Source organism: Balaenoptera ricei, chromosome 6 (assembly GCF_028023285.1).
Source record: "Balaenoptera ricei isolate mBalRic1 chromosome 6, mBalRic1.hap2, whole genome shotgun sequence".
NCBI classification, from domain to species: domain Eukaryota; kingdom Metazoa; phylum Chordata; class Mammalia; order Artiodactyla; family Balaenopteridae; genus Balaenoptera; species Balaenoptera ricei.
Genome location: NC_082644.1, coordinates 64,454,913 through 64,479,569, shown reverse-complemented (window position 1 = coordinate 64,479,569; position 24,657 = coordinate 64,454,913). Strand labels below are relative to the sequence as shown.

Below are 24,657 nucleotides of genomic sequence, written 5' to 3'. Positions count from 1 at the left end.
TGATCACCTGTGAACCCAAGTTGGGACTGAATTTGAAGGTAGTCAGAGAAAATTGCTTATTACGCTTTCCATAAAACCACAGAATTCCTAACCATCACCATCATCATCATCATCATCATCATCATCATCATCATCATCATCATCATCACCGTGAGTAAATAAGCATTTAATCTACCAAATTTTATGCAGTTTTCCCTTGTAGAGAAGATGCCTTTAGCAAATGACCAGATTGTACTCTACTTTCCTAGAGAAATAGAAACTCAGGTAAGTGATTTGTACAAGCTCTCATAGTTTTAGGGCAGTAGAATATCTCTTAATTTTCTATGTATGCAATTTCCATTTCTTAGCCTGAAAGCTAAATATGCGGTGAAAGTCATAGAATTCTGGTTTTTCTTAATAACACACACTTACAAGGAAAGCATTAAGATCCAGGAAAGTATTAAGATTCATTTATTATTTTGCACTTTTAAATTCCCTACTATGTATGAACTACTTTAGGAAGAGTTTGACTTTTACTGGGGTTCTAGCACATGTATGAAACATGCCTCATATTTTGAGATGATTTATGGTCCTCTTTTGTCCACATTAAAATCTGACAACCCTGGCTCTTGATAAAATTTAGAGGCTTACCGTTGTGACCTACTGAGGTTGCATCCTTTGTATATCTACATTCTATATTCATTTACAGTATTCAACCTGAACTTAAAGGATAGTGTAATCAAAATCCTAGCATCCTCAAATAATCTGTCTTCAGGCAACAGGTAGGGCAAATCTCAGTAACAGCCCTATCTCAGTAGCAAGAGGGGGCTCTGCCCACTTTGTCCTGTTCTTTATGGACAGAGACCACAGCAGTGAGGTCAAAAATTACAGATAGAAAAAGGCACTCCAACCCACATCTCTTGTATACAAATCTGGGGGTAGTTATGGATTCAAGAGGAAAAAACAAATCAGAAAATAAAAAGCCAGGAGACAATGGCAAAAAATCAGGTAGCAGTTCTGGAAGAAATTAAATGGCCTTTTCGTCTGCTTTCTTACTTATTTCATAGATTGACAAAAGAACCTGTATTTTGGGTTACATTTGGGGGGGTTGTTCTTCTTATCCCGTTCTGTGAAGGAAATGCATATTGTACCTAACCAGGCTGATGAGAGCACAGCAGTGAGAAATATAGAGGAGATAACAGGGGCTTTGTAGGCTCATCAGTTTCATATTTGGGCTGAAAGAAAGTTTTGATAGGATAGTATGGGGTGGGTGTCCAGTGACATAGAGTCTTAAGACTATCCTCCTACCCCCAACCAGGTATGTCCTATGTCCAAAAAGAACCTTTTTGTTAGCTTAATTTATTATCATTTAGTTTGTCTTCAGCACAGAGATCATTTATCCATGCAGGCTTTTATTTCAAAAGGGATTCTCTTCTGATTTTGGTGTCACTTCACACGTTTCTGCAACAAGAAATTCTCTCAGCAGCTGTACTTACTTTAGAAATGCAAATGTACCTTGCTAATGCTACTTGTCAAGTAAAGGGTTTAAAAATACTTGCTAAACATTTGTTTATTTATATGAAAGATTTTCAGAGTTTTGCACAGTTAGATTTCGGGCACAAAGCAAACCCTGTGAGTGTGTGAAGGAAACACAAGTGATCCCAGCAGATGGCATGGTCCGAGGCAAAGGGTTTGCAAGTGCAATAAACAGCACAGATCCAAGTTGAGAAGTCTGAATGGCTATAATTGTAACACATCTACAGTAGAAGGAAGAAGGTCATTTACATTATGTTAAGAAACATAAGGGCAGATTCCTATCTTATGTAAGTGTGTTACACAAAATGGGGATTTGGCACATGGGCTCCTATCGGACAATATACCGCACACAGTTTTTATTTCGGTTCCAGCAGAAAAACAATATTGACAAATTTCTCTCTCTCTTTGCTTCCTACTTTGATTCAATAGAAGAGGTAACAATAGCATCTGCGGTACTTGGCTGGAGCCTGGAATGAGGAAATTGTAGATGATGAGCCTCCCAGGCATATGGTCACTATAAAAGCTCACACTACTGCCACGGCACAGCCAGGCTAGAGCTCCAACGGGAGCAGCACATACACAAAGCAGCCACTGCGAACCAGAGCAGGGCTGCCAAGACAGCATGTAAAGTCATTTTTAGTGGCCTGAAGTGATTTCCACCATCACGGCTCCAGGCATCACTGCAAAGCAGGATGAGTTTCTCTCTGACATTCTCTCCTGCTCTCTCTTGGCCTTGCTCTACCATTTTCTGCTGCCCTGGCCTTACTGACCACCTGGGTGCCCAGCACATTCAGGGTACTCCCCAGCTATGCACTAGCCTTTTTGTCAATCAGTCATAATCGTAAAGATCTGTGATACTTAATTGGCTTTTATGCATCAAAGTTATCTGCTCTGATCATCTTGGTTCCAAGCATAGCACCTCCTGCCATTATACAGGTGATTATTTTCCTAATTTAGCTAGAAAATGTTAGGGACTCCTTAATCAAACTAATTTGAACACAATTAAAAGGACTATAATGCACTGGGAAACGTATTGGACCAGCAGTCAGTAGACATGAGTCCAGCAAGAGTCTATGGGAAAGTTGTCAACTTTCCTGGTCCTCATTTTATTTTCCTATCTCTGAAATTAAAGAGGAGTGGTGAGGGAAGGGAAGGGGGTGGGAAGGGATAGAGAGGAGAGGATGCAGAGAGAGAAATGGAGGGAGAGTGTATGGGAGGCTTGAAGTGTCCTTTCCAGGTCTATGATTCACTGTGAGTAAATCATGCTCCCTTAGTTTTTGAGTTTAAGAAGAAGCCTATTAAAACCCTAATAAATCCTAAACTACAGGAAGATGTAAAGGAAGTATTTCTGAGACAGGATGCAATTGGAGTAAAGAGTATGAGTTTCTCCCACCACACAAGCTAAAAAAAAAAAAACTATTTCATATATTAAAAAAAAAAAACACCTCTGTATTTTGGGGTAGACTTGGGGGGCGCTTTGCTCATCTCATCCAGCCTCAGGAGGGAAATCCACAGTGGACTTAGCCTAGCTGATGAGAGGTAAGAGGAGAGAGAAGAGCTCCATCAGTCAAGTAAATAACGTTCAGCAACATGGAACTCAGTGGTGGAATAAATGAGGTCACACATTATTTGCTACTTCTCTCATCAAGAAGTAGAGTCTTGTTTCATCAAGAAACAAGGGCCACTCCTTGAATGTAAGCTGGCCCCTGCCTTGGTCTGAGCAAAAGAATGTGGTGGAAGGGATGATATGTGACTTCCAAGCCTTGGCCTCAAAAGGCCTCAGAAGCTTCTCCTTTGATTCCCGGAATCTTGAGACCAGCAGACCAGGATGAACGGCTGTGGGGACAGAGAGGCCCCGTTTTCTCAGCGCTTCTAGCTGACTGCAAAGGAGAGCTCAGGAGATACCAGCAGACAACCCCTGCCCAGCCCTAAGTGGACCCACAGAATAGTAAGAAATAACAGGCTGTGGTAGTTTTAAGCCTCTAAGTTTGGGTTGATACTTGTAAGCAGTGATGGTTAAGTGATAGATATACCCTCCATTTCAGAAAGGATGCTGGCTCCTAAGACACACAGATGTATCAGAAACAGAAATATGGTTCCAATTTAAAAAAAAAAAAAAAAAGAAGATGCAATGCTCAAAACCAACCCAAACTGAAAAAAAAGAATAGAGAGAGAAAATACTTTCTTATAATAATCATAATTCTCATAATCCTTGCCTTTCAAATACCAAAAAGAATTTGAACAAGTAGCTCTTTAGCCTTTATCATTAGAATGAAAGAGCCGCAGTTAATCATGCCCCATTTCATCTAGGTCATCCTTTTTGCCTGCTTAGATATATACCATAGACACTACAAGCTCCACTTTGGCCAGTGAAAGTCTCAACTACTGACCCTCTCTCAATGGAATGAAAGATAGAGAAGGATTTTTTTTGGAGGGGGGATAGTGGTAGAAGTATAGAGGGAGGTGAGATGGGAAGAGAGAGACTGCACAGGCCCCTTGGAAAAAGATATAGAAAAATATAAGTGAAAAGTGTTTATTTCACAAAAAACTTATCTTCAATAAAACCTGTGATTTAAAAACACAGTGTGCTATCCCAGAAATATCTATCCCCCAAAATCAAAGAGCAAGGGATTTCAGGACCTGCAAGCTTGGGCAGGGGGTCAGACATTATGACTCACTTTTCTTCTATCCATCTAATCTTTCATTTTGGCCTCCACTAGATTTTGAAAAAGGGGACAGCCACTGAGTCATATGACACTTAAGGGCATTCAGAGAGCTTATTGTTTTGAACTGACAGAATGCAGGACGTTCATACCAAGTATGGATATGAGGCAATGTGACTGATATCCTGGCAAAAAAGATCAGCATTTATCAAGCCCAAAGAGCATGGCTTTTAAAAGTAGCCACCTTTGGAGGCTGAAGATTTACTGCAGCAGTGCTGCCACGGTGCAAAAGTATTTTTGGACCTCCTTTTTGGCAGCAGAGTTAAAAGCCTATCGCCTGTTCTTTTGAATTTCCTAATGGTGGCGCATTTTTGTCCTTGAAGGTGGATTTTTTTTTTTTTTTAATTGGAGTATAGTTTATTTACAATGTTGTGTTAGTTTCAGGTGTACAGCAAAGTGATTCAGTTATCCATATACATCTATTCATTCTTTTTCAGATTCTTTTCTCATGTAGGTTATCAGAGAATGTTAAGTAGAGTTCCCTGTGCTACACAGCAGCTCCTTGTTGGTTATCTATCTTATATATAGTAGTGTGTACACATTAATCCCAAGCTCCTAATTTATCCCTCCCCCACGTTTCCCCTTTGTAACCATAAGTTTGTTTTCGATATCTGTAAATTTGTTTCTGTTTTGTAAATAAGTTCATTTGTATCATTTTTAAAAATTAGATTCCACATATGAGTGATATCATATATTTGTCTTTCTCTGCCTGACTTACTTCACTTACTATGATAATCTCTAGGTTCATCCATGTTGTTGCAAATGGCATTATTTCATTCTTTTTTACAGCTGAGTAATATTCCATTGTATTTTCCACATCTTCTTTATCCATTCATCTGTCAATGGACATTTAGGCTGCTTCCATGTCTTGGCTATTGTAAATAGTGCTGCAGTAAACATTGGAGTGCATGTATTTTTTCAGATTATGGTTTTCTCCAGATATGTGCCCAGGAGTGGGATTGTTGGGTCATATGGTAGTTCTGTTTTTAGTTTTTTAAGGAATCTCCATACTGTTTTCCATAGTGGCTGTATCAATTTACATTCCCACCAACAGTGCAGGAGGGTTCCCTTTTCTCCACACCCTCTCCAGCATTTATTGTTTGTAGACTTTTTGATGATGGCCATTCTGACCTGTGTGAGGTGATAGCTCACTGTAGTTTTGATTTGCATTTCTCTGATAATTACTGATGTTGGAATTGTTTATTTTTTAAGTACCAAGAGACATCTAGAGCCAAGTCTTTGGTTTGTATGGTAGATGATCAAGGTAGGGAATATTGGGTGATTTTTAAAGTAATGAGCTTAGTTCCCTATATGAGTTAAAAAGTGATTCTTAATGTAAGTCTCAGAGAGAAGTTTTCCTAATGCTTATAATAAGAGAGCCATTCAAAGAAAGTTTTTCAAGCTTTAAAAGCTTTGAGGTGGGCTATCACTTGGATGCATACATTCTGCCACAGTCAAAAATCAGTTTCATTGCCATATAGCAGTGGTTCTCAACTAAGGGTGACCTTGCCCCCAAGGGGACATTCAGCAATGACTGAAGACATTTTTGATCGTCACAGCTGTTGGGAGGGTGCTATTGATATCTGGTGGGCAGAGGCCAGGGATCCTGCTAAACCTCCCACAATGCACAGGACAGTCCCTCAAAACAAAAGTTTCATGACTCAAATGTCAACAGTGCTGAGGTTGAGATAACTGGTCTTACAGTAACAATCCGTTCTAATAAGAATTTTTTTTTTCAGTTCAATTAAATAATTATTACAGTACTTATGCATTTTTAAAGTGTTAAATATTCTAGTTGCTACTCACTTTCTAGGTTAATACACACACACGCATTCATTTTCTATTCTTCTAAATCACAAATTACATAGAAGTCAAGCTCACATTTCTTCTTTGCTGTTTGATAGTATTCTTTGTTGTTTTCTAATAATAAAGCCAATTTAAACAACCACCTATTTTATGTGAGGTAAAACACGTAATGTGTTTTAATGATAATAAAAACATCAAAAAATATAAACATTTATTGACTTCTGTGTGGCTGATAGCTGGCTAATTATCACTGTAGACATATCTTATTTAATCTTTATAAACAATACTACAAAGGACATACTACTATTATCCCCAGTTTACTGAACAGAAGTCAAGGCTTAGAAAGGTTAATTAACTTGCCCAAGGTCAGAGATGTAGTAAATGGTGCAGCTGAGATTTGAACTCTAGAAAGCTGATTTCAAGTGCACAGTCTTCACCACCGTGCAGTGCTGCCCCCAGAGGGGCTTTCAGGTCTGCTAAAAACCAGCTCTGTTATTGGCTGAGGACAGGTCTGCTCTCATGTGCATAACATAAACTGAGCAAAATAGAGAATGGCAGTTATGATAAGAGGAGAAGACCTTGAATCATAAAACATGGGTTCTCACCCCTTGAATCATAAAACTAGTTAAAAATGTGGTCTACAGCAAGTCACTATAGCAAATTGAGACTTTTCAGTCTCAGTTTCCTTATCTGTATAGTGAGGATGGTAATAATGCAACCTACCATTCTCCTTATAAGGATTAAATCCAATAAATGGTGGGAAGATGCTCTTAAATTGTCACATTCCTACACAAAAGTGATTTGGTTGCCCTTCTTGGGGATGGAATGAGAATGGGAAGGTGATAGTTTCTCATTTGCCCTGGAAGGGATTTTTCATATTATAGATCTAATATATGACTTTGAAGTTAGTTTCTTATAATATTGGTCTCACCTCTCCTCTGCTGCCTTTATAATGCTTTTTTCCAAACAAATTTTCCATTTTACCAGAGAGCCAGTACCCCAAACTCCTTCAGTGTGTGTTTTAAATTTTACATCTATGGGGGCCACTGTGTAATTTCTTTTAATGTTTTCTTTTGAGTCAATTACTTTTAAACTATTTCAGTGGAGGTAAGGCATTTTTCTCTTATAGGATTCTGCCATCAGAATGTTGAAGATCTGGCCTCTTTTGTATCATCATGTTGTTTCATAAACTAAAAATTTGCTTTTTTTATGCAGAATTATTGATATATAAGAACAGAACCGGGCATAATAGTTTCCACAAGGTATAATTATTTCTCCTCTCCTTAAAATATTTCCATAAATAAGGACATAATTTGTATATTCCATCCATTTTCTTATCCAGAGATGTTGGTACTTTAAACAATCCAGTCTTTCATCTGTAGAAGGCTAGCTTCTCTTATTACTTAACTTAGACATGAAAACGAATCCCAGGTTTAAGGAAAATATGGGTCTATGGTTCACACTTGTCAGCATCTCAAAACTATCACATGCTTTGGCAATACTTACGGTCTTTGATCTAAAGAGATATTTGAATGGAACATTGGGAAGAATAAAGGATGGAATTTAGAATGAATGGTTAAAAATGCATTAAACGATTTTCCACAGCACTCTTAGCTCCTCTGGATCACAGGTCTTTTATTTTTATGCTCATATGCAATGCTTTCCAAAATCCCTTGACCTTGAAAAGGCATTTTTGTCAATATTGGGCTGGAATTAGGAGTAAGTGGTTATACTATGAATATGATCTAAGTAGTTTCTTGGTTCTGCTTTCACCTATAAAGTCAAAAAATATTATGAAGATTAGATCTTGGGAATCTTTCCAACCCCAAATTGTCATTTGATTTTTACCGGGTCACCCCTAGTGGCCCATTGATGCTTCTAGGACATTATCTACTTCTGGCCCACAGTTCCTGTTCCTTTCAGTTTTGAAGACTGGTTTGATTCTATGATGTAAAATATTTAAATTACCCTCAGAAGATCTATTTTACTCCCCTTGGGATTGTTTCATTTAAAAGACAGATGCAGGGGTAGGGGGTCTTGATCTATCCTTCTTTCACATTTATTCATAAATGAATACATATCTCCTATGAAGAAAATATATTCCCCTGGTCCTAAAAGGGGTTAATGTGACTCTCAGTTAGTATCATGAGTCAAGGTTTTATAATTGACTCAATGAAATTATAGCTTCATCCCAATTTATTCACTCCTAACAAGAAGCAACTACTTAGCAAATTGGTTGTTGTATCCCTTTGGTACTAGTAGAATATAAACCACCAATTCTTAAAAAAAAAAAAAAAAAAAACCACACACACAAAGAATAGGGCTCAAAAAGGAAAAAAAAAAGAAACAAAGTGTCTTTATTTTCTAAGAGGAAGATTGAAATAATATGGGGAAATGTAAAGTATAACATCTGTGAAAATAAATAGCCTGAAACTTCTCTCCCTTAGTCTCTTTCAAAACCAAATTTTATAAATAAGGAGAAAAAATATTGCATGTCTCTAGCACTGAGTAGATATTTGTAAAGAGACAGTGGCAAATATCCGCCTGACAACCATGTGGTCAACAAATATGTTGTAAGACGTTATGCGTAAGGAACTAAGGTACTTTCTGCAACAAAAAGAGTCTGAACTGGATATTATGGTGGGTTAGCAGGTCACGGACTTTGAAATAAGCCCTCAATTTATGAGCTGTTTGACCTTGAGCAAATCACCTATGACCTCCCTGTACTTAAATGTGCTTTACAAGTAAAATATATTGTTTTGTGGATTAAATGAGTGAACACTTAAGTGCTTAGTGTTGCTTGGAAAATAGTAATGGCTCAGTAATTGGTAGCTGTTGTGATTATGTTAAAATGACTGAGTGGTAGAAGAGACTCACTTGCTGGCAATCACCTTTGATATAGAAAGAGTGAAATCAAGGCTAGAATATGCACTGTGAGGTGGAGTCAGAAAGGAAGGAGTGGCTCTGCTGACCAAGTCATCAGGGTAAGTCTAAAAGTGAAATGCCCTCCACGTGGTTGGCCAGAGGAGAAGCTGAGGACCATCAAGTGATGTATAAACTGGAGAATTTACTTGATCCATAGGGCCAGGCAGCCTGGGGCACATAATTGCTTTGGCACCGCTAATGGCAAGAGTTCAGACAATTAAGTTGACTTTTCTTGGCCTGTGTTTTTTTTTGTATGCGTGCAATGGGAGAATAAGGTTCCTACCTCTGTAGATGCTTGGGGGAAAAATGCAATAACACACATAAAACACTTAGAGGAGGGCCTCTCCAGTTAGAGGAAAGATTACTTGATGTCGATTAAGGGTTCAATATACTTAACTATTATTTTGACACAAAAGCAGAGAGCTATGTCTATATTTAATCATGGAATGAAGGGCATGTGGGAAAGGACATAAAATGTACAGTAGTAGAAAAAGGGATTCAGAAACAGGTATTAGAAAGATAAAGGCAATTTAAAATAATTAAGCTGTAAAAAAAAAATTACTCCAACATTAAGGAGACAAAAATATAGTCTCCTGTTAAAAAATCAAAAACCAAAACCAGTCCAGCCTTGAAATTATCATACTGTTTCTGTAAAACAATTCCTGAAACACCAGATGGAATTTGATTAACTTCAGCAAGCAACTATTGAGCACCTACTACAATGTAAGAGCTGAGATACAGTTGTGCGTAATCTATAGCCCATGCCCTCTACGACTGCAAGGCATATGTGATCTGCACACGGACAGCCGAATAGGCTAAGTGTAAAACTATTTTATGAGAGCTGAGAGGATAGAAGGTTCAGTTCTTCCTGTGGGAAGAGGAATGGGGAATGAGCTTAAAAATTTTCTCCAGGGTTTCGACTCAAATGTCTACAAGATGAAGCAATTCCTATAAATAGATGAGCTGAGTTGTGTGTAAAAAAAAAAAAAAAAAAAAAAAATATATGAGTGGGGAGGGTTTGGAAAACTGGATAGTGCATGCCAGCTTAAAGGCATTCAAGTTCAAAGTCAAAAAAAAATTACCACGTGTATTAACAAAATCATCTGAGGCCAGTCTGCAGCCTTTGCAATACACAGAGGAAGTACTGTTTAAGTTAGATTATGAATCAGGGTTGCACATCATCAGGTAGAAAAGGGAAATAGGTGAAATTCTAGAGTGGATAAACGTCATTTGCTGAGGGCCAGAGATGAAAGTACTTGGAATGTATACCTAGTGGGAGGTGGCTGAGAGAGTGAACAGTGAGGCGTGAAGGGCGAGATCAGCCTTGATGATAAATGGCCATGAATGTAATGCTAAATTCAGTCTTTATCTTGAAGGCCTTAAGAACCACAGCATTAATTTCTATGTATCCTTAACAGCGTCATTTTAAGAGTTCAATGGTTTCTCAGGTCTTTCTGAGAACAGATTTACTATTATAAAAGATTCTAACCCATGGCTTTAAAATGGTCTCTGTCATTGTAAAATAGCTGATGGCATTTCCATGATGGAAAATATCTAAATTTAAAAAACCTATTCAATTAAATATTTGGATTTTTATAAACATCTAGTTATTCATAGGATGGATGGCTCATGTCATATAGATAATATCCAAGTTCATGTTGAATTTTTCTCCCTAGAGTTAGAAATACAAATATATCTTTGAAAGCTCACTCAATAATTAATATACGAATAGTTTAACATTCTTGCATACTTCTATATAAAAAGCCCTGTCCTAAGTGCTTTATGTATATCACTTCATTTAATCTTCATCAAATTCTCATTGCTATGAGTAGGGTTACCCCATCTTACAGGTGAAGAAACAGAGGCTAACAGATAGGAAATAACTTGCCCAGGGGCACACAGCCAATAAGTGAACAAACCAAAGTGTTACCCAGGCAGTGTGTCACTCCAGAGTGTGCACTCTTAAAGTTGAGATTACATGTTCTGTATGAAGTGACTGATAGCTAGAGTTGGTCTTTTCTCCTATGTTTGTTGAAACAGACATTCCCTCTTTTAGGAATGTGGTAGACTCTGTCCTTCTCCTTGACCTTCCAAGGTCTTGTTTCTGCTTGTTGCATTAGTCTATTCTCATGACTCTTATTTATTATTGATTGTTAGAATTTATTTTATTCATAATGGCTTTTTAGTCCTGTCACGTTTATTACTTAAGACAAAACTATTGGAGGAAAATGAATTTTCTCTTTTTCCAGTCCCATCCTCTTTTTTTTGGTCTACCACCAGACTTCTTTTAGAAACTCTTCCTTTGTCACAGGATCTGTCTGGCAGAAGGCTTAGACTTACTTTGACTTTGTCCCTACTTCTTCATTACAGAGAAGAAAAGTCCATCATAAGAGAAATCACAACATGAAATGCAGTGTTTAAACTCCAGAGTATTTTCTGTGATTATCTGCAACATGATCATGGTAACTAATCAGGATCCCTTTGTGACATGGCCAGTGTCACTTTCTGCATACTTCCTTCCTGCTTAGAGATGACTTTTAAACCAGCATTTCTGGGATACCACAGGAGCAGTTGTTATCTCAAATGACTGTCCACTGCCACTCTGTCAGGAAAATTATGCTCTTGGGTTTTAACATACTGGTAACCAAGTCAAAGATTCAGGATGCTTTGGAAGTTGGCAGTGTGGATGCGGCCTCTCTCAAAGAGACCAAGATTTCTTATCAGACATGTGAGGTTACCTTTGGGTGAACACAGATCGTTTCCCAGAGCTCAGCTTATGCTGCATCTTTCCTTCACTGTTTCAAAGTGGCTAACAAATTTCTTCCACCAATATACCAACTCTTCTGTTGTTTGTTTCAATACTAGCTTCTCTGGAGCCTCAGGCATAGCACCTCCAAATGTCAGCAGCTATTAGCTCTGCACATTAATCTTTGTTTCTTTATTTCTCCCGAGTTGTCTGTATCTCTCAGAGGTGAGTCCAGGTGGCTTAACATAACATCGGGGTGTGTGTTGGGGGGAGAGTATGTATTTTCTCAAAATAAGGCATTATAGCTATCTATCTCTCCTACTTGCTTGCAAGGTTTTTTGGAGCCCTCCAAGTACCTATCATAAAGCCATATACCTTGCTTATGATCAACAGAGGGCAAATTGCATTTTTAAAATTATCATTCTATTTATTTTAGTTTCCCAGGGCCTCCACTTTCATTTACAGAAGTGGGAAGCACATTTTGAAAGAGGGAACGTACTCTATTTCAAAATACAGTGCAAATATCATAACACTTCTTTTCAATGAAAACTTCCAAGTTAGGTTTCCCTAATTTTTGTTCCTATTATTTTATATATATAAAATGTATATGTGTTTGTGTGTATGTACATAAACACACATACATCTGTGTGTATGCATGTATGCATCCGCGTGAATTGCATTTTTGCCAGTAGGCATATGAAGGCAACATTTCTTGAGTGAGGCCAAACTCTCCGTTTTCTCTCCTATGCCCAAACTCCATCTGAAACCATTTCATGCGTGAACTTCATAATCAAGTTGATTTTGTGCTGAGCAGGGGCACCATGTAACCAGGTTCAGTGGCTCTTTGAGGTCTGCAAAGAAGTATGTATAACAGAGTACACAGACTGCCTGCTGAAACCAAACAGAAATCTGATTTCATGATGCAAAAGTATTTGTTCAATTAATAATAATTTGCTCAAGTTAATAACAATAATTTATACTGTTTCAGAATCATGCAGAAAACTGCAACATAGTGGCAGGTCCTCAAAGGCCCCTGTCCTGATTAAACAGGAGCAAGAACTTGATTATAAGGTGAGGCTGATTGTTCCTCCAACTTCTCAGCTATCTTACTTGAATCAAACCCTGTAGCCTCTCTTGTGTTCTCTTCTCAATCTGACATATTGTTAAGAACGTCAAACACAGTAAAGCATGGGGGAGTGCTTTGGAATTTGTAAAATACTCAGTGAATATAAGGTAAGGTTATTATTCGTTTTTGTTGGGGGAAAAAGCTGGAAAAGAGAAATTAAACATTATCTTGCTTGGAATTTGCCAGGCCATTGTTTAACGATTACCCCTCTAGCATGGATTAGTCAGGTGAATTTTATTGCTTTTATTCTGATCCATCCATTGTCCCCAACTTTTTATAAAAATAGACCCTATTTCTAAGATCTACTACATTATGCTATAGTATAATATGGGATGTGAATGAAAGTTATACTATTAAGTAATGATAGAAGCGGTTTATGATAGATGCTTCCTTTCCTCTTTTATATACTTCCAAACTATAAATTTACTTATCTGTGCAAGAAGCCGTGTTCTCTCATATTTGAATTACTTAGGTTACAAAAAAGTCTTATGAAGTTACATGAATCGTAATTTATATAGTAATAAACAGAATCTGACTAGATATCTTTAAAAATCTGTTAGTAATGATACTTGAGAGGAATCCAGGAAACTAGAAGAAATCAGTTTAGTATTAAAAATATATGAACACTTATATATAGTAGAATCTGAGCAATGATATAGAGAATGTTAGAATTAAAAGTACAAAATAATAAATTATACATTTCAAGAGAAATATGGGTTCATTACCTCCAAGTACATAAAATAAATTCTTCCGAACTGCAGATCTTCGTATATATTTTATTAAATAAAATTTTAAAGCTCAAAATAGTATATTTTCTATATGTGACTTGATAATACTAATATGCAGTAAGAAATTATCTCTCTAAGCTTGTATGTTTACAATATTATCAATATTTTGTTCAGCACTTTTTCCCTATAAATAGTAAAAAGGTTGTGTCAGCCCAGCCCACAAGAGCCGGTCAAACAATTCATACATATATATTTTTTGAAAGAATATATTTATTTTTGCTCTAAAGAGAAAACACCATGCATCATAGTTGCCTTTATCTCCCAGGGGGCGTATGCACTGTATCCAATCCTTCCTATTAATGTTAGTAGAGGCCTCATTTGACCAAAAAAGACTACCTGTATTCTTTATGAAGGCAGTTGCTATCCCAGAGTATCAAGAGGTTGGAAACAGAATATCCAATGAGGCATCGTTCGGTTTTCTGTCTCCCCACAAACCTTCTGACTGCGAGAAAAATGCTCTCAGAGGTTCTTACCTGCAGTGCACAACCATCGGACCTGCATCAGGAGGGTTACAGGTTTTGACTCTCCGTAAGAAAGCTAGAAAAGGTGTTGGGTGTTCTGGAACACCGTGATCAGGCCAGGCGGTGAACTGGAATTGTCTTACTTCTCTCTTCTCACTTGAGCCGTTCTGTGAAGTAGGAACACTGGCTGAAATTCTGTGTTCCTAGCCTCAGGTTTTCATGATGAATAATAACATGCAAGAGGTAACACAGAGATGTGCTATCTTAGTTCCTTCCCCCACCCTATATCCTTTGGGAAGACACACTCTTTGGAGTTATAAACCTCAAGCTATTTGTAAATGACAAATATTTGCTCAGGAAGACAAAATTCCTAGGTGAGAAGCATTCATTTTTCAGGTTTAACTATCAGGAGCACTCCTGTTATATTTTACAGAAAGAACTAGTTCTTCTTCACCTATTCTTCATTTGCTGAGACTTTCATTCAGAGCAAGAGTTCCATATTTACTGATAAATCACCACACAAGGAGAAAAATTGCTGAGCGATAATGGAAGAATTATTTCATTCTTCATTGTTGCCAGTAGAATCAAGATTTAAGTAAAGCCTTGAGATATTCGATTTCTCAAAAGAAGCTTTCTTTAAATAATGGAAAGGGGAAAGGGAGGGAAAAAAATAAAAAGCAAACCTTGTAAAGTGCAAACGTTCGAACACAATACGTGGCCAGCTCCACGGTATCTAGCAGCGTCACTTGGACAAGCCCATGGGTTTCTGTGCCTCTACTGGGCCAATACTGGTCACACTTCACCTAGAAGAAACAAGTGACACATTCAGGGCATATCCTCATCAATTTCTCTATTAGTTTTACTTTGAGTTGCTGTTGAAGGAAAACAGCTTTTCTGCATTTCATTTTATGTTGATCTTTTTCTGGCGTGCATTCTTGTTATCCCAATATATGTAAATTGCTGCTCTGATGCCAATGTAAACCACATTTTTCAAACTGGTAGGAATACTAAGCAGTAACAGATTCAATTTTCCTGGAGAAAAATAAATTGCAGATTGTCGCTGAGTAAAATAAGGAGAGAGGTATTTGAAACTTCAGAGTACTTGAAAAGAAAACACAAATTTGTTCTGGGATAGACATTAAGAATCATTTCAGGAAGGTTACACTTAGGCATTTAAATGACATGGTGAGATAATTAGCGTTCATCCATCAAGGTTTAAAAGGCACAACCTGTTTCATCTTGAGCTATCACCATCTCCAAATACGCTTGTTTAAAGAAAAGTAGAAATAATTTATAAATCTATCAAAGTATAACAAACAACATAGAATTTTTTAATATAGGATAAATGGTATGTGTATCAAAAACAAATTAAATCTGTAAAGTCTAGGGGGAAAAGAGCTGTCCTTTAAAAAGTCTCAGAGGGTCACACAGTGACCCTTAGCAGTGGCAAAGTTTAAATAATTTAAAATCCATTCATTTCAGATGAATAATCTACAATTATTATGTGGAGTTGAACAACAAAAGCACATAAAAAGTATTCAACCCAATTAGTTCAACATGCAACAAAGAATAATTCCAAGTCTGCAGTAAGCCTCCAATTTACTAAACGTGTCCTTTGGGCATTAAAAAGTGTAATGAAAAATAGCAAAGACAACACTATGTTTTCTAGTAAGACCATAGATCAGAATATATTTACCCTTTCTATATCACATTAAAAGAAAAAAAATGGGAGTAGTTCTTAATTGAAGCCAACGAAAATACATTTCTCTAGGTAAAGAAATCTAGTAGTATTTTATATTAGAAAGTACATCTTCTACTTGAAAAAGAAATATGTGAAAGTTACAATCTTTGGATTTAAACAAAAGCAATGAGGCATTATTACCATAGATACTAGAATTTTTTGGCCCAGTGAATAGAATTACTAGATAATTATTTGCTTTTATGTTGAATATGAATATTACTAGCATTCTGTAAATAATATTGTAATTTTCTGTTTCACACCTAAAGCATCTGCTGCTCAAAGGACTCAGCCTATTTCTAGATACTGGATGTTCTGAAAAGGGAGAGGGTTAATCCTCTACACAATTTCCTAGACTAGATGAAAGAGAAGGTACAGTTACACAGTAAAGCAGAGACTGCATTCTCAAGCTTTGACTTCTGTGCCTTTATTTCAACTGTGAGACCCACACAAACATTATCTATTTTATGAAAAACAAACAAAAGTGGTTCACAGTAAAATGGAGACTTTGTGTCTTAGTAAGATTTTTTTTAAAAGACTTGCATTTTCTAGATGCACAAAATATTCTTCTGTTTTATATTTCTGCCATATGTTCTAAGTTAAAAATAACACAAGGGAAAGACAGTTCTTTAAGGAGAATATTGATATAGCAAGACCAGGGTTGGGTACCTCTATATGTTCTCTGGCCATCCATTAAAACCCAAGTCGTATCTGGACAAACTTAGCAAAGGCTACTACCCTAATAGAGCCAACACTACTTAAGTAGCCATAATTCAGATGGGAAAAAAATCACATAAATTAAGTCAAAGGCTCCGTTTTAAACCATGAAATAGATGTCAAGTTCATGTCTCGCTGCAAAAGACAAAAGAAACTTTGGAGGCCTCTTATTGCAGCATTTGAAGGGATGCCAGCAATATACTGAGTTTAGGAATCAAGAGAGAAACTCAAACTCATTACTTAACAGTTTCAGCTGGACATCAACCCTTTCAAATCAAAACCAACAGGTCAAATCCCACGAGGACAAACACCACTATGGCGGGCACAAAAACAGCAAGTTAATGCAACAAAATGAACTAGAAGGTCAGTACAATGTACTGAACCCAATTCAATGTAATTATGTTTCAAAGCTGGGAATTGGTTATCCTCAGACCTTTTGGTGAGATAAGGCAAAGGAAAAGAAGAACCATAAGCCAGCCTTTATGTGACCTCCGGAAAAATGTCTCCATTATTGAGTGACTTTCCATCTACAAATCCATTCCATACCTAAGATGTAGGAAAACTTAAATTTATACTAATTATTCTCATACTTCTAGTAATAAGTTTGAGAACTGCAACTATTTTTGGCTTAGACTCTGACGTCTTTAGGAAAAAAAAATTACCACAAAACATTACTATAAGGAGTAAATATTGTGAACACTTTTAGCTAAAAGAATAAAACAAAAGTTCTTGTACTCATTTTAAATAATGTACTCTAACCTTACTCTTTACTAAAAGAAATCCTCTAAAATGTTTTAAGTGCAACTGTAGAAACTAGGAGCCATTTTTTAAGAAGCCAATATATTTAAACATTGCCATTTTCTCTCAGGGAATATTTTGCAAGGGGAGTTTATGAAAAAATAAACGTTCTAATGTATGCACACATGCACACATGCAGTCTCAGCAGTGTGATTAGAAGTGCTCCCTGAGCTCTCTCAACAGCTAGAGCGACACATTCTCCCTTCAGTAGCGAGGACCCCGGCATTTCTTTACTCCACCTCATTCTCCGAGTAGCCTGCACAGGTTTCCCCCAAGTTCTGAGGGCTAAATTTAAGGGCTTAGACTTACTGACAAATACTCCTTTAAGCCTTTCGTTTTCAGCCGTACACTAAACAAATAATTTCTGATTTTAATGTTAGAGAGCGAGTCAGAAGTCTAGTGAGGAAAAAATTTAAAAGGATGCGGGAAAATAATAGAAGTTATTTCTTTCTAATCAGTTAATGCACATGAACTAGCTCCATTCTCCTCTCTTGAGATGTTTTTTTGACAAGAACCGCTCCCCTCCCCCACCATTTTTTTCCTGGGGGAAAAATCTCAGAAGGTATTTCTAGAGAGTTCCTACTTGTTAGGCTTCATTCATAGAGCTGAGTGTGAGAACTGAGACGTGTATTTCTAGAGAGTTCCTACTTGTTAGGCTTCATTCATAGAGCTGAGTGTGAGAAATGAGACGTGTAGGAGGCTCCCCTTTCGGTATATAGAACGAGAAGGCCAGAGCTAGTGAGTAAAAGTACTGATTTCTGTCTTTTCTTATTTGATTCTGAAGTGACTACAAGTGGCCTTCAGGACTGATGCATGGAAGGTCAGGCAGCCTCACTGATTGGCTAGTAAGCTGCTTCTCTGTTTCCAGCACCAAAGCCTTGTGGCCTCTTCTATAAAATGGGAATGATTATCTCCAGCACGACAGGGCTATTGTAAGCCTCAAAAATCTTGCACCTGAAACTCTGAACCCAATGGCCAACACAAATAGGTATCCAATGGGAATAGCTGTTATTAACTATTAAGTAGATTATGTTCTCAATTTTTTTGTGGTGGATGTTATAAACATTCTGAATGTGAAAAAATGAATATGTTATTCATCCCAGCAGGTATGTATTTAGGATGTTCTAGATGGACGGTAAGGTGTGAGGGGCTATGGGGACGGTCATAGTGAAAAACGCAGTCCTGCCCCCAATCCATCAGTCTTATTGACTAAATATGGAGGTGTGTTTACATTTCCTGTTTTTTCAAATAGGTAGTTGTGAGGTTGCAAACAACTCCCTTAATGCACCTGGACCCCAGTCTGCTGTGAGAAGAGAATGTACTAGACTCTGAGGTAGAAAAGGAGCGGAGCAGAACTCACTACCCAGGCTCTGGTTTAGAAACATGGCCCCGTAACTCTACTTGAGGCCTAAACTGAATGAGACAGTTCAGATTCCTGGCTGAATTTGGGGGAGATATTTCTTTTTATTATCACAAAGGGATTCCCCTTGTGTGATAATAAGCTTTGAATGTAAGCTTTCATTTGTCTATAATTGTGGAAAGACCAGGTTGACCATCGCTACATGTATGCTATGGAATATTTTCTCCCTTTCATGGCAAACTATTAAAAGCAAGTTGATGGAATGATAGAACATATTTAAATATATTCAAAAGAAAAACTCATTATTGGAAATATCTTGTAGGATTTGATCCAGCAGGTCTGCTGACTGTGCTTTGGGGGAAATGCTCTCCTTCTAGTTCCATCTTTACTTCCACATGGCTTATCTTGGACATGGCCTGGCACATCATGGGCACTCAACACGTGCAAGCCAACTTTATAATCAACTATACTGTGGTCTAGGTTGGCTTATTCTTAAATAGCCTACAACTTTATGAAAACGAAAGCTCCTCATTTCAATTTAACAAAGCCTTATTGAGCATGGCAGCATGGCGAAGCATCAGAATTCTAAATGCTACAAACCAATACCTCCAGAGGGTCCCAGCATCACTGAACCAAAATGCATTTGCCACATGTTATTTGGAAAAGCATGCCTAGGGCCAGCTTATTTAGCCAAAGAAGGATTTAGAATAGACAATAAATGATACCTGGAAAACCATAACTATTGTTGAGAATGGCTGGAAATCAGTATTTAGTAAGTTTGGGCAGAGGGTTCTTCTATAAGGAGTGGACAGTATGTTAACATTAGATAATGCAAATCAGGGTTATTATTGGGAAAAAGGAAATGTTAACACACAACTATCAATACACATTTAATAAGGGAAGATATAATGAAAGTTTCAGATAAATGTTAGGATATATTTTAGTGGACAGAAGAATTATATGCTGAACTGTTTTTTCCAAAATAAGGAGAGATCATCTCAATGATTCTCTTCTCTTGCAGTAATAGTGTCATTCTCTCTACTGAACTAATATCAATATTTAGCCATATCTATTTTCAAACGGCAAAACTGCCTAGTTTGTGTATTTCCCCTTTTCATTTTCTCTTTGCAGACCACTATTTAGAGGAGAATCAAGGGCAATGGAATACTTGAAATGAGAGTGATATTAAAGCATTTGACTACCAGCATAGAAATAGCTTTTCATAAATAAAACCATAAAGTTGAAAAATATGATTCTCTAAGTAAACCAAATTATACATTATAAAACTGCTTATCAGTTCATTGAACTGTTCAAACACTTTCTAAACCATTTAGTAATTTAAAAACCTGATATTCCCTTTTGTTTGATGTATGCTATGGACTGAATATTTGTGTCCCCTCAAAATTCATGTGTTGAAATCTAATCCCCTATGTGATGGTATTAGGAGGTGGGGCCTTTGCGAGGTGATAGGTCATGAGGGTGGAGCCCTCATAGAATGGGATTAGTGCTTTATAAGAGAAACCCCAGAGAGCTCTCTCACCCCTCCATCACGTGAGGATACAACAAGACAGTTTTCTATGAACTAGGAAGCGGCACCTAGATCTTAAACTTCCCAGTCTCCAGAATTGTGAGAAATAAGCTTCTGTTGTTTAAAACCCATCCAGTCTAGAGCATTCTCTTACTGTAGCCCGAACAGAATAAGACAACGTGTCTGCCAGGGGTTAACAGAGGGAGCTGCACTGAACTTTTCCAATGATTTCTCCCATTATATCTCCAGTGTCTAGCACTTTGTTGTAGCCAGAGGAAAACTGTGTGAAATGCCTCTCTTTCATGTCCAGATAGCACTTGGCTATCAACCTTCCCTCATGGTTTGGGTCTGTGGAGTTGGCCCCTCAGCCCCAATCACTGCTGGCAGTGGCTGGGTGCTCCAGACAGCCTTACTGTCACCTCTGCATCTGTCTTTGTCTGCCCAGTGGCTGCCTGTGGTCCAGCAATGCTCCAGTGTCACTGCCACGGAGAAATATCATTAGGTGACAAAGTTTCAATAAAAAGATAATGTTTGTATACCAGCCAGTATTGATACATTTCAAAATTTTAACACCCAGTAGAACTATACTGGTGCATATGAGCTGAATATCTGCCTTGCCTGGGCATAGAAATTAATCCACACTTCTCAAAATCTTAGAAGTGACTTAGTCCAGCCTGGGAGTGCTGTAAACATGAAATGCGGAGAATAAGAGGGGCTTTGCACAATGTCGCTGGGAGCACAGCTGCATCTTCCCCACGCAGTCCAGCTCATTCCTTGGGCTGTGGTGCCTAATTCACTTGAATAGGAATGTTTTGAGCCAGAATCTGTAGGCTGCCATTCTAAATAGAGGAGGGGGGATGGGCAAAGAAGGTAGAAAATCCAGGAAGCGAACAAACAGTTAAGAAACTGGTGGGATTCTTTCTCTTTTATCTGACACTGTGTCTGTTGACAAGAGAAAACCAAAAGTGTGGAACTTGCCAGATAAGGACCCAAACGTCCTTTAGGTTGCCAACATGAGTATCATTCTTTTTGTTGCCAGTGTCCTATATACATTAAGTATCCACCACTTTTCAAAAACAATCCCATACATCAGGCAGACTCCAAAGGCAATGTTTGCACTGCCGTCCCTACAGTTGCTTAAGGAAAAAGCAGTTTCTGTTGCCCTAGATAGGCAGTGCTTTAGGCTGCAGTTTGAGAAATTAAATGTTCAAGGCCTTTGGCACTTCCAGTTCTATTTGGAAAAGGACACAGACCTGGCATTTGGAAAGCATTTGCTCTCCATTAAACTTACCGAACCTTGACAAACCAGAGGGGCCAAGAATTAGTCTGCCACTGGCCAAGGCTGGGCCTTCCAAAACCGATAACGGCAATGAAAACAATAACACTGCCATTTATAATCTTCAACGGGATTCTGCCAACTTTTAACCCAAAAGGACCTCATAATCTTCAAAGAATCTCAAGATTTGTTTTACAGAAAAACAAGAAAACGTTTGATCAAAATCTCCTTTTTTGCTGTTTTTTGCCCAGAATTGCCTTCAGCCACAGAAGCAAGTGTGACTATGTCTCCAGCTCACGGTCACTCTCTGTTGGGGTAAATTTACTATGGTGACATTCGAGGAATGGAGAGGACACAGGAAGAGTGAGTGATCTTTAGGTCAGAAGTGCTCCACTGGCCAAGCATCAAGTTTAACTCCCTAAACTATTAACATAGTGTAGTTAATGCCAGCCTGGTGCCTTTGGGCTTGACAGCATCTAACCTCCATTCATTAGTACAAACAACCATATTTACTGGAGCAGGGATTTTCCTGTTCCTGGCCTAAGGTAAGTCATGATACACAAAACATTTGATCTGCTCTAGCAATGGATGCCATCAACTGGGTTGTCTGGTTCTGTACTTGGGAACAGAAAATGGGATTTAGAGAGTTTGGAAACCAAGTATAGACTTCTTCACTTCTAATTCTATGCTTTTACTAACTAATCAATGTGGTCCACATTGGATGACAGTTCAAATCATGTCCCATTTTTTGGGTGTCAAAATTTCACTCCCATCCTTGACATATATAGCACTAAGTACCACCACAATAATCGCTCTTTAAGTGAATCAACTCCCACTATAAAACTTGCAAGACATGAAGCAACAATAAGTGTCAACTATGGGAACTGACTGAAGGCAGGCTGGGAAGACAAGTGAAAGCCAAATATCCCTTAGCCTCGGTGAAGCCATTTCACCCTCTAACACTAATCAAGGCTGCTCAAGAATTTGTCAGCCATAGGTGTACACGTTCCCTCTGTCTTGTATACCTCAAGATGGGAAACAAAGTTGAAGAGAAACAGCAAAAAGCAGATAGATAAAGGAAAAAAAAAGTGAACAATCACCCACTAAATAATAGAGCTTCCTGGGCCAGGAATCACCTTGGCAAATCCTACCTCAGAGACTCCAATTCTTCAAGTGAGGCTTGCCAACCATGTGTCCCAGTTGCCCACAAATAACACCCTTGGAGTGGAAATCCCAGCTGTATACATTTTGCTCTCCTACCGGTGCTTCATTTTTTCCGAACTTTTTCTTCCCTCCATGTGGTTGCCCAAACCAATTCATGTGCTTATTGGCATGTTATGAAACATGGAAACAATTAGAGACCACATTCTGGGGCAGAAGAATGACTCGCTGCAGAATCAATGAACTCTGCAGAACTTGAGAGGAGTTGGCAAAAAAGATGGAAACTGTGGAATAAAACCCACTAACTGTACCTCATGTCACACGGTATACAAGGCTTTAACCTGATCTGTGCATTTTCAGGCAGCAATCAAACTTTACCTTCAAAATCTCTAGTTTTTAGCTTTATATATATATATATATATATATATATATTTTTTTTTTTTTTTTTTTTCTAATGAAACTCAAAGAAAATATTCAACTTACACATTTTCTCTTCAGGGTTGATAAGTGGTGAACGTAGAACCGTGGAAATAGTCTCCTGATTTAAGTTTGGGATTCTTTCAAGGCCACATTTGAGGGAGAGTGATGGCATTTGCAAAATCAAAGAACTTAAGTTTTCAAATGGCCACCTTAAGCCCTAAGCCATACCTCACACTTGTAAAGGGCTTCTTTAGCCCTCCAAACGCTAAAAATGGTCAATTCTCTAACAAAAGACCAGTGAAATGTCTAACACATGCTAATGAACCCAGTATCCTCTTGCTTGAGTGAACTCTTCTAACTCAGCAAAGGTTACAAGCCCTGCTGCTGTATTGACCACAGAGAGATGGTGAGAGTGAGCCTTGGTACAGTAGAGGGTGGGAAACACAGGGGGTAGGTTTTAAAGGGAGAGTTCCCTAGTATCACCAAGTAAAAAGGAATGAGGAAGGAGAATGAAAAACCGAACCAGAAGGAAATGTGGTTATCAAGAATATATTATATTTAGTGATAATTATTACTACATGTAACTCGTGTTGACATTACTCACTATTTTCATACTGTATTGCTTCAAGATATGTGAAAGTAGCAGCCAGAGTGTTCTATTGTGGTCTTTTTGCAGACTGATTAACACATTCCCTGTGTCAGGGTCTCCATTCTGGAGATGCTGTCAAAGGCAAGTGCAAAAGAACCCCATGTTCTGAGCTACGCTCTCCCCTTGACTAGGATGCATGGTTGTGCCATCCTGGGAACAGCGGGCACATTTCGCCACGTGCAGTGACTCTGAGTTTGGTTAGGATTCATTGTCAACCACAGAGAAACAAACTCATTTCATTTGGGAACACAAATTGAATTATTTGGAAGCCAGCTTTAGGGGAGACTAAAGTTATAATGGTAAAGCCTCCAACTTCTCTATCTCAACCAAAAAATAATAGTGTAGACTCACTAAGCCACCCTGTTACGTTCCTTGTCTCAGGCAATACCCACAATAACCCTTTCATGTAATCCAAAAAGGAGAAAGGAGACTTTGAGGGTCCCGCAGCTTGCTCAATGTCTCAGAGCTAGTAGGCACTAAAGTCGGGATCTAAACACAGACATTTGACTGCAAGGCACCCCTACTTGGAACTATGTCAGGTAGCTTCCTCTAGTGGTGGTGTCCCCAGGGAGTTCTGTGTAATAGCATGCTGTCTTCTCTTCCCTTTCCTTTTCCTTTCTCTTTCCCACTCCAGTTAACAGGTATTCCTGCCTACTTGTAATACACAGAAGTGTTTATGCGCACGCGCGCGCGCGCACACACACACACACACACACACACCTCTTTTTTTTTTTTTTTTTTTTTTTTACCTCTTTTTTTCAACAAGCCAAGGGGATGAATATTATTTCAGGAACCTGAGCCTTCATCAAAATAATGAAATTTTAAGCTTCAGCCCTTGGAGAGGTGATTTGTTTAAACTACCTGGACCTCCTCTCTTTATAAGAGGGACTACGGGCAGTTTCTAAGTAAAGCCAGGCTAG

At 38.1% G+C, this 24,657-nt stretch overlaps 1 protein-coding gene across 10 annotated transcripts in view; it reads right to left on the bottom strand.

Moving 5' to 3' along the window:
* Positions 1 to 24,657, bottom strand: part of PTPRD (protein tyrosine phosphatase receptor type D) — a 526,430-nt gene that overhangs the window by 32,382 nt on the left and 469,391 nt on the right. For all 10 annotated transcript variants that reach the window (XM_059924740.1, XM_059924745.1, XM_059924742.1 and 7 more), the window contains 2 exons: positions 14,774 to 14,893; positions 14,103 to 14,257 (listed from right to left, as the gene is read on the bottom strand). In XM_059924740.1, the coding sequence (XP_059780723.1) occupies positions 14,103 to 14,257; positions 14,774 to 14,893 (275 nt within the window). The remainder of the gene's footprint in view (positions 1 to 14,102; positions 14,258 to 14,773; positions 14,894 to 24,657) is intronic.